Here is a 16874-nt window from a genome sequence, read left to right as displayed (position 1 = left end):
ATTCAGCTTCTGTGGACTGTGGACCAGAAGACTAAAATACGCAAGACACATATAAGCCATAATGATAATTACAGTGCAAACTACAGCGATAAACAATTTTTTGAGGATTATTTTTAGAAATTTTAACAATTCACCTTGGTCTCAGCAATAAGTGGGTAATACCACCTGAAGTGTCTTTCAATCAACTATAGCATGGAAGCGAAAGTGGGACACCTTGAACAAAGTGGTGCATGACTATAAATATGATTCATTAAGAAATCAGTCTAGACAATTGCATCACCATTGGGTGAGCACATCTGTAACAACAACAAGGTGAGAAAGGAAAGTGATCACTTTGATCATTATCCTTAAATTAGAGCAAGACTTCATTATGGGCTCCTCATTATAGTCACTGCAACAATGCATTAAAATCAACATCTTCATTAGCACAATTGACCCCATTCTGTTTTTCTTAAGCACAAAGTATACACTTTTTATGCGTACACAAGGGACTTTGTACGTGCAGGTCTCACATGCGCACTGTTTTTGCAGTAATCAGTTTGCAACAGCGTCCCAGGCCGTTGTTTCACAGTAGAAAACGAAACTAAAGAGACGGAACAACAACAACAAAATAGCGGAGACTGCAACAACAACAGACGCTCACATTGACAAGCGCTTGTGAGCAAGAGGGTATGAGACAACTCAGCTTTGGTTTAAAAGGGTTCAAAAACATTTGTTATTGGTCATAACTTGACAGGGAAAAACAGAGCACTGCATATAGATGATTTCTAGAGTGCCCATGTTCGCACACAACATCAAATTGAGTATACAAAAACAAAAGTATACTTGGGGCTTTACCATAAAACAGAAAATGAAGAAACCCACTGACAGGGTCAAAGAGATAGTTCACCCAAAAAAAATGTAATTCTGTAATTAATTACTCACCCTCATTTCGTTCCAAACCCAAAAGACCTTGGTTCATCTTCAGAACACAATTACGATATTTTTGATGAAATCCGAGTTTTCTGACCCTGGATGGACAGCAACGGAACTATCACATTCAAGGCCCAGAAATGTAGTAAAGACATTGTTAAAATAGTCCATGTGACATCAGTGGTTAAACCTTAATTTTATGAAGCTATGAGAATACTTTGTGCGCAAAGAAAACAAAACAAAAAAAATACTTTATTCCATAATTTCTTCTCTTTAGTGTCGGACTTTGATGCGCATTCACGAGAGTACCACGATGCAGGCGTGTGGTGTTGCTGACGCAGGAGCTGGCATTCTGACGGAGATCCCGGTTGCGCTGCAGCTTGTTTGCAAGCGGAAGAATGTACACGCATACGTCGTGGTACTGGCTTTCTTAATTTGTGTTCCAAAGATGAACGAAGGTCTTACGGGTCTGGAATGGCATGAGAGTAATTAATGACAGAATGTTCATTTTTGGGTGAACTATCCCTTTAAGGCATATTGATACAGGGCAAGATGGATCTATGCTTTCATGTAATTTGCGCCAAATGGAAACTTTCCTCACAGGCAGACTTGCCAGTTTCTTGGAGGTTAGCTGACCTTGTCACCTAGGTACCTAAAGGTTTGTTGATTAGGCCCTTACTTTTCTCCATATACAAAACACTGCATGGCAGTTGGCACATGGTTTATGTAACAAAGTATGTTACATGGATGGCATACAGCTTTACATTTCAGCCAGACAATCCAACAGTAGCAGCACAGATCTCTTCCTGCCGGGCAGACATCTCAGCAAGGCTAGGAGAATACAGACTCCAGCTCAACCCCCCTCCCTCTGCCAACACAAGACTACTCCAGACATGCTGTTCTATGGACTTCCAGCATGTGCAATCGAAAAAAAATCAGGGGACTGGAAGGAGCACCACAAAATGTTCCTTCTGTGAATCATTTTTGTGTTTATTTTGCTTTGGATCATTGTCCTGCTTGCAAGACCAACAACCACCACTGCCTAGTTTAAGCTTACTGGCAGAGACAGTCAGGTGTCGATGTATAGCCACTTAAACTGCAGTGTGCTACTGGTAGGAAACATTAGTTATTCAATTAATCTTCATAAAGTCTATACCATTTGAGAGCTTAAAAGCAAGAGATTCATCTCCTGAAGTCTTTCAATCAGTACATTACTGTGTCAGTACATTAGAAAGTGGTATTTGGACAAGAGACATTGTGTTTTAGCATTCCGGTTTGCAATCAGGAAATTTTAGGCTGCTAAAAGTTTCAGTCCAAGAATCCAGTACACACAAGCATTCAAACTGTCAATTCAAAACAGTGCTAATGCAGAGAAAACCCAGCCAATTACATCAGGGATGGCAGTGAGAAAAAAGAAAAGAAAAAGTTTTGATGGATAAATTGTAGTCAAGATTAAGACAATATGAAGTGACACAGAGGAGCCATACAGTATGTGTGAGTCTGCTATTAATGAGACAAACAAACCACACATGCGCGTTCTTGGCATATTGATCACTAACATCGTAGTTTATTTTCTAGTTTAGAATTATCACAATTAATCTGTGAAGTTGCCAAATTTCTTGGCTGGTGAGTGTTTTATAATGAATACTGACCAAAGAATTGTGTTTTGAGGCGTCTGCGATGTTTAATGGTGTTACGTACATACGAGAATCAGACTGAATAATCACTGAGTTTTGATATATTTGAAATGTTTCTGTTTTTCATGCATATTTTGCTATGTTTAGTAATTCTGAATGTATCCCTACAATAGTTATAGGCGGTCAAATGAGGGTGGCTGCTTTAGTGGTATTTTGGCATCACCACATCGTCCTGTTTGGCATCGTACCTTGACTTGAGCTTAACTGTATAAAAAAGCTCTAAACAAAATGTAAATTGTATTTTTCCTCTCCTGTTTTTGCTGTTGCACTGTATACAAACACTGTGAATAAAGAAATAATGCAATAAAGTTTTCATATGTGCTTTGGTGTGCACTGTATTTCTAACAGGAAGAACAATGATGGCACACCACAAGTCCAAAAGTAGTAAAATATTTATTTATGTTCTTACCATGAAGAGCTTTTAGGCTTGAAACATCACCTGTGGTGAGAACATAAATGTTTTTCTACTTTTGGAGCTGTGGTTTGCCAACTTTGCTCTTCCCATTTGAAATTGTTTTTATTGTTGAGCACCCACATTAAGCTTTTGGCCTGTTGGATGTGCGCACTTTGATCTTTGTGCTCTGTATTTGTGAAATATATGTGACCCTGGACCACAAAATAAGTCTTAAGTCGCTGGGGTATATTTGTAGCAATAGCCAAAAATACATTGTATGAGTCAAAATTACAGCAAAAATTTTAACTTTATAATTCAGAGGTGTGATAATGTTTGACATAAAAAAACAAACACCATGTAGACAGCTGACAAAGGTCTGTTTTATAGCAGAGACTTGGCCAGTGATTTTGTAGAAGAGGGGGAAAGAGGCAGAAAAAGGAGGATAAAGCAACAAATGAAGGACAGGACGCCATGAGCCAGCCTCGTCTGTGCTGCCAGAATTTCCTTAGGAGAGGATGAAGAGTTCCAGAAAACTACTGGGAGCACAGACGGAAGCAAACAATGGAGGCGATGAAACCTGCATGCACAAAACTGATGGGAAACTGTTCTCAGTGGCTGCACCCATCATGCAGAGCAGGAGCAGAGGCGGAGATGGGGAGGAGGAGGAGGGTCTCAGGGCCAATAGGTGGGAGAGAAGTGTTACAAAACAAATGTAATCAAAAAACAAACCAAACATTTTGAAAGTAAGGCTCGTTTCACACTAGAGGCATACATGGCACATATTTTTCTACAGCACCCGTGTTAACAGATTAGAGCATCCACACTGTGCACTAAAAAGGCATGGCAATGCACACCGCTTACGCTCTGCATATGAGCAGCTTCTGTGCTGCTTCTACTCTACTTAAACATCCAGTGTGAAACGGGCATAAGAAACCTAAACATCTCATTTTTTTCAAAAGTGATTAACCTCTTTTACAATTCATAGCAAGGACAACAGAACCTGATAATAAATAAAGAATAAATAAACATTTAATGTATCCAAGGTAATAAAGAGTGCCAAAAAACAGACAACTAGAGAAAACACATTAAAATGTATATGAACTCATGGGAATGTGTAATATGTATATGGAATCATGGTCACTGAGGTGCTCAAAGTTTGGCTGGCTTATAACACACAATAAGGGGATGTCCAGGTAGAATGTATTATTGTATTTCATGTTCACGGTTTTTAAATGTTGTTCCATGTACCAGTGGTGGACGAAGTACACAAATCAAGAACTCCTTTTCAATTTTACTCGGGTAAACGTACAAAAGTATTGATCGATGAATGTTAATTTTGTATATACACTACTGTGTATACAATGTACACTACTGTAAAAGCATATGGGGCAAATATACAAAATTTTAACACCGCAAACATACTAGTTTAAAACTCATTCAAAACTGCTTCAGCAGAGGGGAAGATGCATGGGCATTACGCATTTTAAGGATCCGTCTCGTTTTTACTTACATTTTTTTTTTTAAACAAATAAAAAAAAAATACACCGTTGAGACGATGATTCACCAATGTGGACATGTCCGCATTCAAGCATTTCAAACAGTGGGCTTAAACAGCTTGCCCTTATATAGTTCACAAACAGCTGACAGTTGTGACCTAAATATGATTTTTATTTACAATAATAAATCCTAAAACTCAGCATTAGTGAATTACTTTTCATATCATCAGTCACACGCGTGCTCAAGCTCTAAAGATCTCCTGGGCTTGGCTCCTTTTGAGTCAGACTTGTGAATTCATGGAATTGTTAACTGGAGATTCGTTTGGACCAGATCATTTGAATCACTGACTTACTGACTCGAGAACAGCTGCAGTCCGATCAGTCCAATTTGAGAATGAATCATTCAAGTGCGATTTGAGAAATGATTTAAGAGGTTCACTGAAAAGAATCAGCTCATTCACAAATCAGACACTGCTATCTAGTCTCGGAGCGGGGGCGATTTCTTCTGTTTAAAATAACGAGGAACGACATGTTTTTTTATATTATGCTTTGGAGTGTAGTGAAGTAAAAGTAAAAGTTTCTCAAAATAAAAATACTCAGATAAAGTACAGATACTTGAAAAATATACACAAGTACAGTAACAAAGTGAAAATACTTTGTTACTGTCCACCACTGCTATGTACACATCCATTTAAAACCTGACCAAGGGGACAAGCATTAATTGTGAACCTTGTAAACAGATGGCTGCTTTCAAATGCTCATGTATGCTTTGTATGTGTACAATACAGCTGTGCATGGCTGTATGCGAGTGGTTAAATGAAGTCACATTAACATACTTGGTTGATTTAAATCCTAATCTTAAATTTCAAATTTAATTCCATTGTATAAATAGATACCCCTAGTATGCATTTAGTAAAAAAATAAAAAAAATAAAATAGGACAAGCCGCATTATGATGCATCAAGAATCACGTTGTAATTGAATCAATAACCCATGAATTGTAATCAAATCGAATTGTGAAGCCAGTGAAGACTCACACCTCTACTGAGCAACCTTTAATGCAGCACTCAGCTCAAATAACACTTTCAGACAATACTTTAAGGTTTACGTACCACAATATTAACATAGCTAGCACCAGTATGCCCTTCAACATTCGACCGTATAGACATGCACTTCTATTTAAAAGGATAGTTCACCCAAAAATGTCAAATTCTGTCATTAATTACTCACCCTCATGTTGTTCCAAACTCATAAGACCTCTGTTCTTCTTCGGAACACAAGATATTTTTGATGGAATCTTAGAGCTCTCAGACCCTCCATAAACAGCAAGGGTCCTTACATGATAAAGGTTCAGAAACGTAGCAAGGAGATCGGTAAAATAATCCATGTGACATCAAGGGTTCAACCTAATTTTACAAAGCTATGAGAATACTTTTTGTGCGCAAAAGAAAAAAACCGGCTTTATTCAAATCTGTCTCCTCCGCGTAACCCTAGCGCCATTTTGGAGAATATCCACTGAACACAAACAGCGTATGCTCTTCTGTGTAAGCTGCGCCACACGCATGTGTTGTTTTTGCTCAAATCAAAGTGTACGTACAACGTAGAAATCATACGCTGTTTGCGTTCAGTGGATATTCTCCAAAAAATGGCACTAGGGTGACGCGGAGGAGACAAATTTGAATAAAGTCGTTTTTTTTTCTTTTGCGCACAAAAAGTATTCTCGTAGCTTCGTAAAATTACGGTTGAACTCCTGATGTCACATGGATTATTTTACCGATCTCCTTGCTACGTTTCTGGACCTTTATCATGTAAGGACCCTTGCTGTTTATGGAGGGTCTGAGGGCTCTCACATTTCATCAAAAATATCTTAATTTGTGTTCCGAAGATGAACGGAGGTCTTACGTGTTTGGAAAAACATGAGGATGAGTAATTAATGACATAATTTAAATTTTTGGGTGAACTAACCCTTTAAGTCTTAGTTGATAGTCATGGTTTGTCTACCAAACAGCTGTTGATACTTGATCTATGAATTTTAAAAATTTGTGAATGTATAGCATAAGCATCCTCACCCTCTCTCTCCTCCTCGATGTGGCTTATTCTGAAGGCCATGACATTCTTCTCATGACCCTGATCTCGAACCCTTTCTGCCTCAGTCACCATGGTAATCATTTCTTGCCACTCCATCACCTGAACATCATCCATGCTGCCTGTCTCACTCACCTGTTATCAGAAACATACATATACTATACTTACAATACAACAACATATCATATCAGCAGGGCTAGTTAAATAATACTGTTAACTTTTAAAGTGCCATTTGACCACTGTACTGACATAAACATTAAATACAAAAAATGCTTTTCCAAGGAGAGACCCTAGGAGATAATGTTATTTACGTCTATATAAATAAAAGACATTTAAATGATAAATTATAAGTTTAAATTATAATAAACACCCCTTCCCTGTGGTAATCACTTTAATGCACAAACTTGTGTGGTATATTACTTTTATAATTACGTCAAAAAAGCAAAACAAATAAATATATCATTGCCTGTGATGCTGCTCTCTCGGTCACCTGCTCCAGGTCGGCCTGCATCTTCCTCTGCTGTTCCTTGTATTCCATAAGCTGCTTCTGCAGTTCATCTATTAATGTCCCAAGAAAATCTTAACATAAGACAACATGCAATTTAGGGATGTGCACAAGTACTCGCATACTCAGGTGCTTGGAAGTGAAAGTAATGATCAATCATCAAAACACTGATCCATACATGACATGACTTCTCACTGAATTAAAAATTCTATACACAAAAACATCACTTTCAATTTTGGGTCATTCCAAGTCAAATTAACCAAATTTTAGACTTCAAATAGAAATGTGCTTTAATGTTATTATAGTTGTATAGTTTAGTAAATATAAAAAAAGGAAAAGTCAGTGGTTCATTATTTATATTTATTGTGGATGATGTTATAACTATAGCAACCGCTTCTCCATTGCCATGTTTTGCTAGAAAGCATAACGATTAGTGAAATGCTTGGTGTAAACTATTAGGTAAGAGTGACGGTTAAGACGTTTGTTGCAACACTTTTAAAGAAACCTTCTGCCTCCAGGCCCTGGTTCTTAAAAAAACTGTTGTTTTGGTATCTTCAATTTAAAGGCTCTACATGGTTCCGTTCCTGGGGTTAGGGGTATTCTGTGGCACTGCTGGTGTTTTGAGACTTGGGCATTGCAATACTACTATAGAACTGGAATACCATGCAACCCTAATACACAACTGTGGTCAAGCCAGCCACATTTTGAAAATCGTTTGCCGGAAGGTCAGAAAGACAAATTTTCTGAGCATTTCTTTCAGTTGGCCATTACGATTTTGTGAATATCATCTCCAGACATCAATTTTGGCTATTACTGCATCTGTTGAGTGCTTGAATAGAAAAAAAAAAACATGTCCATCCCTAACGCAAATAAATGATATTTTAAACTAACTGGCTCCACCTCTTCATACCATTTTTTGCCTTCACATCTTCATACAGCTCCAGTTTGCTGAGCATTTCCTCTCTCTCTTCTTGCAATTCAGTAATGCGACTATGTAGGGACGTGACATCAGGGGACATGTCGAGACATACTCCAGACTGAAGTCAAAAACAGAAAGCAGTTAATTTAATTTAGCTGGATATTCATCTGTGCAAATCTAATGAAAAAATAATATACTTTGTTACCTGAACTTTTTTGAGTTCCCCCTCGAGCTGCCTGATCCTAGATTTGGACCATGCTTTCATTTTTAAGAACTTTGCTTCTGCTTTACTGGCCTCTGCTTCTTTCAGCTTCACTTGGGCTGAATTGGACAGAACAAAACAGACTGAAATATTAAAACAAAGCCACTGACAAGGAACTACACAGAGTTTTAAAAAATGCAACGAAAGGACACAGAATATCTTTAACTGAAAATAATAAACACCCTTTTACTATATAGGCACATTATAAGATGCACATTATAAAACATGACATATGTGACCCTGGACCACAAAACCAGTCTTAAGTCGCTGGGGTATATTTGTAGCAATAGCCAAAAATACATTGTATGGGTAAAAATGATCGATTTTTCTTTTATGCCAAAAATCATTAGGATATTAAGTAAAGATCATGTTCCATGAAGATATTTTGTAAATTTCCTACCGTAAATATATATATAAAAATAATGTTTCATTAGTAATATGCATTGCTAAGAACGTCTTTTGAACAACTTTAAAGGCGATTTTTCTCAATATTTGATTTTTTTTTTTTGTGGCACCCTCAGATACCATATTTTCAAATAGTTGTATCTCTGCCAAATATTGTCTTATCATAACAAACCATACATAAATGGAAAGCTAATTTATTCAGCTTTCAGATAAATCTTAATTCAAATAAATTGGCCCTTGTGACTGGTTTTGTGTTACAAGGTAACATATGTAGTGCTTTAACGCTTCAAATATTTAAAATATATTTCATTCACATCAAGAACTAGGCTCTACAAGGCATGAAATGATCAATGAATTGATGATTATCATGATCAATGAGATCACAACACAATTTAGTGCAAATTCAAAAATGTTTGATGTTTGTATTGAATTGTACCCAACAATTCATTATATTATTAAGTATATTATTTTAAGACACCTAATATAAAGTGGGACTTTTTTTTTTAAATCTTTTAATCATAATGAACATACTGGGCTGCTTTTCCCAAAAGCATTGCTAGCTTAAGTTGATCATAGAACCATTGTCACCAATGAAGCTACGATTATAATGGGAAACACAGCCCTGTTTGATAAAATCATGAATAAACTTTATAGGAATATAAATGATACAGATGTAATGCTCTATAACAGATTAGAGCTACATGAAACTGTAAATTAAATTACTGTATTGTCCCGAATATAAGACGACCCTGATTATAAGACGACCCCCCTTTTTCCAGATGTACCTTTTGGAAAAAGGCTTTTTGAAATCTAAATCTTGTTTTTTTTTTTTCTCTCTTTCTCTGTAAAACATTTTTCTTAAATTATTTTCAAATTGCATATTTTTCCTATTTTAATTTTTGTTTTGAAAGTATGGTAAATACTGGTAAAATGTACTAACAATGACATTGAAAAATAAACACTTTTTGATATACCATTGAAATAACAGGTAGCCCATCTGAATTATATAACATTTAGGCTATCCATCTCATAGCCTGCCAAAATTTTATCACAGTAGAAGTGAAATCTTATTGTAGTCTTCAAATCTGGGTACTGTCTTATGTTTTAAAATCACTTACAGAGGAAGTTTGTTCCCATCAGACTAACATGACAGTCACGATCATGCTTCTGTAAGCTTTTCTTTTTCTTTTGTTTTCACTTGCAATCTTTACAACACACATTACATTACATATTTCATGGCACACTCGTTTTATGCGTTGTTGGCGCCACCTATTGTTGTGGGTGTATTACTGACATGTCAAAGCCTAGAGCCCGAATATAAGACTACCGCGTTTTTTCATATGTATTTCCAAGAAAAAAAACATTGTCTTATATTCGGGTCAATACGGTAATTAATTTGGACAGTATACTGGAAGCAGAGAGAAATGTGGACTTCTATCCTAAACCTTATTTTACAATGTGGTGTTTTCCCAAAAAAAAAAAAAAAAGACAAATTACTAATTTTGGGCACATCCCTAAATGGAGACGTTAGACACTGCTACGTTAAGTGATAAAAGTTTATAGATCTTTAAAGAAAATTTTTAAATTCCAAGTTACTGTGACGTGCTTAACCAGCATTGAGTTCATTTGAGAAAGAAAGGTCAAACTGTAGACAAAATTCTTTAAGCATGTGACATGATTGTCTACCTTGCAGCTCTGTGACTCTCTGAACTGTGATGCAGGTGGATTGGCTTGCTGATGCATCTGCCGGCTGTGATATAGAGCGCTGAAGAGTCTCAAGCTGTCTGCGTAAGGCCTGCTCCTTCTCTGACAGCTCAGTCTCGTGTTTATCAGCAGCACTGAGCAGCTCTGCTTCATGTTTCTCCAGCAGATCCTTGATCCGAGCCCGAGTAATGTGACGTTCTGCCTCCAGCTTTGACTGAAAGTTTTCTCTCTCACCCCGCAAGAGCTGTATTTGTTCTGTCAGCTCCTACCAAACAAACACACACAACTCATTTTACAAATCAACTCTGAGAACTGTAAGCAATAGGGACCGACTATATAAATGTAATTATTTCCTTATGTGTGCACAAACATACAGACACCAATCACACAGGAAGCTACATACTATAACAACCAAGGAAATCGAAACCTTTAAAAGATCATTCATATAAATTCAGTTATTTTTTCATTATAATTCCATGTATTAAGGAGTATATATTTTGTTATTTTCATTATTACTTCTTTTTTTTTCCAATGTTGTTTTATTTTCTCACCCCATAAAAATTTGACAAAAAAAAAAAATATATATATATATATATATATAAATATATACAATGTTTTTATGATTTTATATATATATAAAAATCATAAAAACATTCTGTGAAAAAGCTTAATGGACAGTACAAAATAACTAGATGCAATTTTTATGATTATGATTTGCTTTGTAATAACCCTTGTTTAATCTGTGCAAATCATGGTCTAGTGTAAAACTGCACTGGTAAATCATTGGTATTTTATTTACTTTATGTATGTTAAGACGACATCATTTTTGTGCAGTCACATGACATCTGACCCCAAAACAAAGCACAATGAGCAATACTGTCAGCAAGCAGAAGGCAGACTAGTAAAAGTGCAATATAAGTTAAACAATAAAAGTTCAAGAATATGGAGGTTTGGAAGGAAGCCAAGTTTAACTGGATTTCCAACCTAAGATAAATGTTTAATATCCTGCTATGCACTTTGAGACGGCTGGGCAAAATGAGCAGGACAAAGCCTCTCTCTCTAGTCTAATGTCTTCTCCCCACATTCCAAAGCAAAGTAGTAAAAGATCGGAAAAGTGAATTTTATGTTTTTCCTGATCACAAAATTATGATGGTGCGCAGTGAAAATAAACTGGATGTGCCTTACCTTACTTAACAAGTACACAAGACTATCTGAATAAATCCATCTTTTTGCTGAGTAACCGATTAGTGGCACCATGATGGATTCTAACTTCCATTTGGGTGCTTTCGTGTTCCGGTCTCCATAGAAATCCATGTTAAAACGGGGTAACAAAAGATTGACTGAATTTAAGCTTTTTCAATTTAACTGAATATAAAAATGTGCACAGGGTTAAGCTGTGCTGTTGTTGGCTGCCACATTAACGGCAAGAAGCTTAAGGAATTCCTGTACAGTACTTGTTTTGCATAACTTACCAGCAAATATGTCCGTGTCCGGCACTGTATGAATGGCTTGCAGTGCTTAAGTTAAAATACTGTGTGTGAAATAATAAAATAATGTGTGCACTTATCATTTAGTGGACAAAATCCTGCGGACTTCGCTTGATTGGGAGCTGTATTTAGGATATGTGCCCTCATCTGTTTTCAGTGCAGCTAACCGTGGGTCGCTTCATGTCATCTATGCACTCATTAAACTTTGACAGACGAGTTAATGCAAAAAGACCGTCATTGAGACACTGTAAAGCAGGACTGCCCAAACTCGGTCCTAGAGGGCCGGTGTCCTGCAGAGTTTAGCTCCAACCCCAATTAGACGCACCTGAACCAGCTAATCAAGCTCTTACTAGGCATACTAGAAACGTCCAGGCAGGTGTGTTGAGGCAAGTTGGAGCTAAACTCTGCAGGAGACCAGCCCTCCAGGACAGAGTTTGGGCACCCCTGCTGTAAATTGATGAAACTATGGTGCCATGTGCTTTTTAAAACCATTTTCATAGGTTTAACGCTATATTATTGGCTCTGAAAATATATTAATTTGACTAGAAACACCAGAGACCAGAAATGTAAAGCACTGTTACAGTCAGGCGAGACTTCAGGGTTCAGAAAAAGGTGGAAATGACCAGTAATATGTAATTTGCAAAAAAATGTGATTGAGAATTTGGGAAGAAAAAATACATGAATACATGTTTGCCATAAAAAGTGATGTAATAAAGTCATTACATTTTAAGTAAGCCAAGTGTTGCCATTGCATAGAATTTCATGCATTTTTAATAAACTAAATGTAAAAAAAAGCATCATTGACCATTTGAGCATATTTGTAAAATGGAAAATACCGTGGCTTGGTCATCTTTACTGCTGAGTGCTGCATCCTTTTCCCTGATCAACTCTTTTAAATGGGCCACAAGTTCCTCCATCTGCGTTAGCTGCTCAGTGACCTCAGCAAATCTCATATCGCTGCCCGTGTCCACCTGCGGGGAGCCAGGAGCCTGAGAAAAGCAAAGGATCTATTAATGCTGTTGAACATTTATGCATTGCACAATGTAAAGGGGTGAGGGTTCTCATATTACCCTGAAGAGTTTTATTTAGCTATAACCGAGTGACTTGCTCACTACACAGTTGCTCACGAAACAAATATGCTGACATATTTGCAATTACTTAAAATTAAAAGACACTCTTCACTCGTAGACATTCCCACACTAAACATATAAGGCTGATTTCTCATCATATGCATCACAGAAAAACAATCTTCATTATGAGATATTTAAACTAAAACATGTGTAATACTCACTCCATGCGCAGAGCCGGACTCATCTGCTGAAAACCACCTCAGCATTGTTTACCCAACCAATGGCCTAAGATCTTAGACAGGAGGTTTTAAATAAAGTAAACCAAGACTACACAAAACTCAGTCATCCTACTGGATGGTTCTTCAAGTCTGGTCCGGGAGGTGCCCTGTATTAAAACGTCAATAAGTGTAAATGTCTATATTTTAAATAAATAAGTTGTAAACAAATGTATAAACGTTAAAACATCTAACGTTATCTATCATATCTAAAATAAGTATTATAATTTCATTATAGAGCATCACCTGATTCGAAGATTTCTGTATTCAGTCAGCAGCGAATGATTATAAATTAATATCTAAACAAAAAAGCCGTCATCAATGATTACAATCTAGTCAAACAAAGAAGAAAAAACATTCTTGGCGGAACAATTCGCACATCATACGGTGTCAGAAATCTAATCCTAATCGCTTAAAACTGAAAGTATGCCGTGCAGCTACTAAGAATATTTAAAAATGAAATGTCAGTTAACATAATCTTACCTTCCTCCAATAACATGGACTTCTATCGCTTCACATTTCCAATACAGTGCATTTCCAAGACGAACTGTTCACTCGTACATGACAAATATACATATATGTTGTATTGAACAGTAGCGAACCTATAACCTTATTGTCTATGTTTACCAATGTGATAAACACTCATCTCGTTAATGCGCAAGGTTCTTCTTCTTGTTTAATGGCCGTTCGCTGCTTTGGAGCATTACCGCCACCTACTGTACATTGGCACGATGACGTTTATGTCCGATTGTATGTTTTGCCTGTCTGGTCTTATTAAAAAATAATAGTAAAAGTTTTTCATACGAACCAGATGAATGAACCATGGAGAGGGAAGTGTTTTTTTGGTGCTAATGAGTCTTTCATCCAATTAATAAATATTTTAAAACACCTCAATAATAATAATAATAATAATAATAATAATAATAATACAATTTAATATTAAGTTATATATAAGTTTAATACGTTTATTTTATATAGTGACTTTCTGCAAACTCAAGGTCGAGTTTATCAAGGAATTTTTTCACTGTTATTTTTCTCTCTGTAATACAAATATTGGACTGTTAAACCTAAAGGGGTCATCGGATGCCCATTTTCCATAAGTTGACATGATTCTTTAGGGTCTTAATGAAAAGTCTATAACATACTTTGGTTAAAATTTCTCAATGGTAATGTAAAAAACACCTTTTTTACCATGTCAAAATCAGCTCTGTTTTTAGCAAGCCATTCTAGTCCATGTTGCTTTAAATGCTAATGAGCCCTGCTGACCCCGCCCCTCTCTTCCATGGGGTGATGAGCAGTTTACTTTAGCCACGAAACTGGCTAACTAGCACATAATTAGGAAAGGCAATTTGCAAAGATTCATTAAAAAAACCCTAATACTCACTTCTTCTGTAGATGAAGCTGGATCACAAATGATTCGAGCGAACATAGACACAATTAGGCACATTGGGGATCGGGCGCATTCCCTTCAAAGCAAAGGTAACATTAATCCTCTGCGTCTTCAGCGGCTCAGATGTCAGGAGTAAATGACAACTGCTATGTTCATTATTACATCCAACAACAAAACACCTCAATAGCTTAATCGGAGACATTCTTGTCTTCCCCTTCACCGGAGTCGACACAATGGCGGACAGCTCTCAGCTCACTCAGGGCGGGTCTAAGGTAAATTGGTCTTGTCAATCAATTATCGTGGGAGCAGCCTGTAATCTCAGAACAGCCTGATTTGAGAAAGGGGATTTTAAAATAGGGATTTAAAAAAAAAAAAACACTGGTTGGATTTTTATCATTATAGGATGGATGTGTACACACACTTCCAACACACATTTATGTTCAAACAACTTGAAACAAACAAAGTGAATTTTGCATCCGATGACCCCTTTAAAATTCAAGTGGCTTTTTTGTTACGGTAAAAACAACAACTACAAAATGATATTTAAATGCATTCTGTGCTGATGTTATGTAGCGTTAGTAGTCTTTTTCCAGGCAGACTTAAAGAAATAAACACATACAGTATGTCTCTTGGAAGTCCTGCAGAATTTAACCAATCAAAACTCCCAAAGTATTTCTCATTTTGTGTGTCTTATGCTGAGATTATCCTGAAACTACACACCCTTAGGATGCAAGAAATAAAAAATTAGGAAGCAGGAATTCAAGGAAATTAATTTGTATATTTGAATATTCTTGATCACCCAAGCATCAATTCAAAGGGTCAACAGCTGCGCTCTAGGGATTTGCCCTTATGTTGTTGAAGTTTGGTTATTTAAGAAATGAATAAAGCAAGATGCCCTGCTGAAATATGCTAAATCTATGGTTTATTTAAACAGCAAAGATAAAACATAAATTAAAAATAGCTGCCGATTACATGCACCATCTTTCGAGACATGACTGGGTATATCTGCTGTTTTACCTCAGTTTGTAGAATACATTATTTACACAAATCATATCGACTAGCACTGGCCACATATCACATACTCTGTCTATCCATTTGTTGCATTTTTCTTTGTAAGGTTCCACAAGATGCACAAGCTGATGAGTTTGTTCATTGCTCTTCTTTAAAAAAGTTCTTGATCACAGTGAAGGAGTTCTAAAACATGGTGGTGGAGGCCACGAATGTGACAGTGCATGGAAAACACTGGGCATAGCTTAAGTATTTTTAGTTGTTAATAAAGTAGTTTTTTAGAATTCATCTTCTGCTGACACTCCTCCATCTTGATTCTGGAGTTATATATTGCTTTGCGTTGATGCGCTCCGTTTCCACAATGGTATAACTTGTTCAATTTAAGATGGGCTTTATAGACTTTACATGTAAAAAAGGTCTCACTTTCAAGTGCTGTGGCCAACACTGAACCTTCATTGAAACAATCTTTCGCCAAAACTGTGGTCCAAAGAACCGATGTATAGCAAAGACTATAGAAATACAAAGACGGTTCACTCCTATACTTTTGAATGGGAGAAACGGCAATGCGCAATATGGCGGAATAGTCCCACCTTCTAAGTGAAAGAGCCAATCGCCGACTGGTAAAGTCCTTGCGTCACTGCAGCGGCCGTTAGAAGCTCTGGTTCCTATAGAAACCTGAGGCTAGACCAGCCAATGCGCTGTCATAAGCGAGTTATAACTGCACATGCGCATTGGCTGGTCTAGCCTGAAAAATAAGATTTTTTTTTAATGCTATTTGAGCATTAGAAACAACATTCATGGGTCAGTTAATTTAAGATTTTGTTGCTGATCTGAAATATGTAATTTAATTGTGAATTGTGATTTAATTGTGTATTGCCTGCATAGCTCCATTGTATTATTGACAGTAAGGTATTTATTTATTTGCTGGCTAAGGGTCCACTCAGAATTATTTTTAACTGCAGTGCATTTGACAGCTGAAGATACAATTTCATGCCAGTTATAGGGTTGGTATTCTCTTTTTGCAGCATGTCGTTGGTAGGATTGAGCAACATAAATAAATAAATAACACAGTATAAGCATAAAACATCCTGTAAGTTTCATAACTCAAAACGTTCTTGTTAGTAGCATATATTGAAGCCAGTCTGTCAAAACAACAGCTTGTGGAATGTAGGCTACCACTCTATTATGTAATAGTGTGGGTAAACACCGCCTCCGCAGAAGAAGATCAACGCCTGCTTCTACATCGCTGCCTATTTAGCCCCACCC

General features: G+C 36.7%; 1 protein-coding gene across 8 annotated transcripts in view; it reads right to left on the bottom strand.

Moving 5' to 3' along the window:
• Window positions 1–13894, bottom strand: part of si:ch211-220f16.2 (golgin subfamily A member 4) — a 40822-nt gene extending 26928 nt beyond the window's left edge. For 3 of the 8 annotated variants that reach the window (XM_058750717.1, XM_058750721.1, XM_058750724.1), the window contains exons 1-9: window positions 13694–13894; window positions 13457–13509; window positions 13157–13320; window positions 12702–12854; window positions 10361–10643; window positions 8213–8328; window positions 7999–8125; window positions 7050–7162; window positions 6568–6718 (exon numbers count right to left, since the gene is read on the bottom strand). In XM_058750717.1, the coding sequence (XP_058606700.1) occupies window positions 6568–6718; window positions 7050–7162; window positions 7999–8125; window positions 8213–8328; window positions 10361–10643; window positions 12702–12854; window positions 13157–13201 (988 nt within the window). In that variant the 5' untranslated portion in view covers window positions 13202–13320; window positions 13457–13509; window positions 13694–13894. Of the gene's footprint in view, window positions 1–6566; window positions 6719–7049; window positions 7163–7998; window positions 8126–8212; window positions 8329–10360; window positions 10644–12701; window positions 12855–13156; window positions 13321–13456; window positions 13543–13693 lie in introns of all 8 variants that reach the window. The other 5 variants (XM_058750722.1, XM_058750723.1, XM_058750718.1 and 2 more) reach the window with 4 other exon arrangements.
• Window positions 13895–16874: the final 2980 nt, after the last annotated feature.

The sequence above is a fragment of the Onychostoma macrolepis genome, chromosome 18 (assembly GCF_012432095.1).
Source record: "Onychostoma macrolepis isolate SWU-2019 chromosome 18, ASM1243209v1, whole genome shotgun sequence".
In the NCBI taxonomy this organism is placed as follows: Eukaryota; Metazoa; Chordata; class Actinopteri; order Cypriniformes; family Cyprinidae; genus Onychostoma; species Onychostoma macrolepis.
This window is presented reverse-complemented; position numbering and strand designations above follow the sequence as displayed.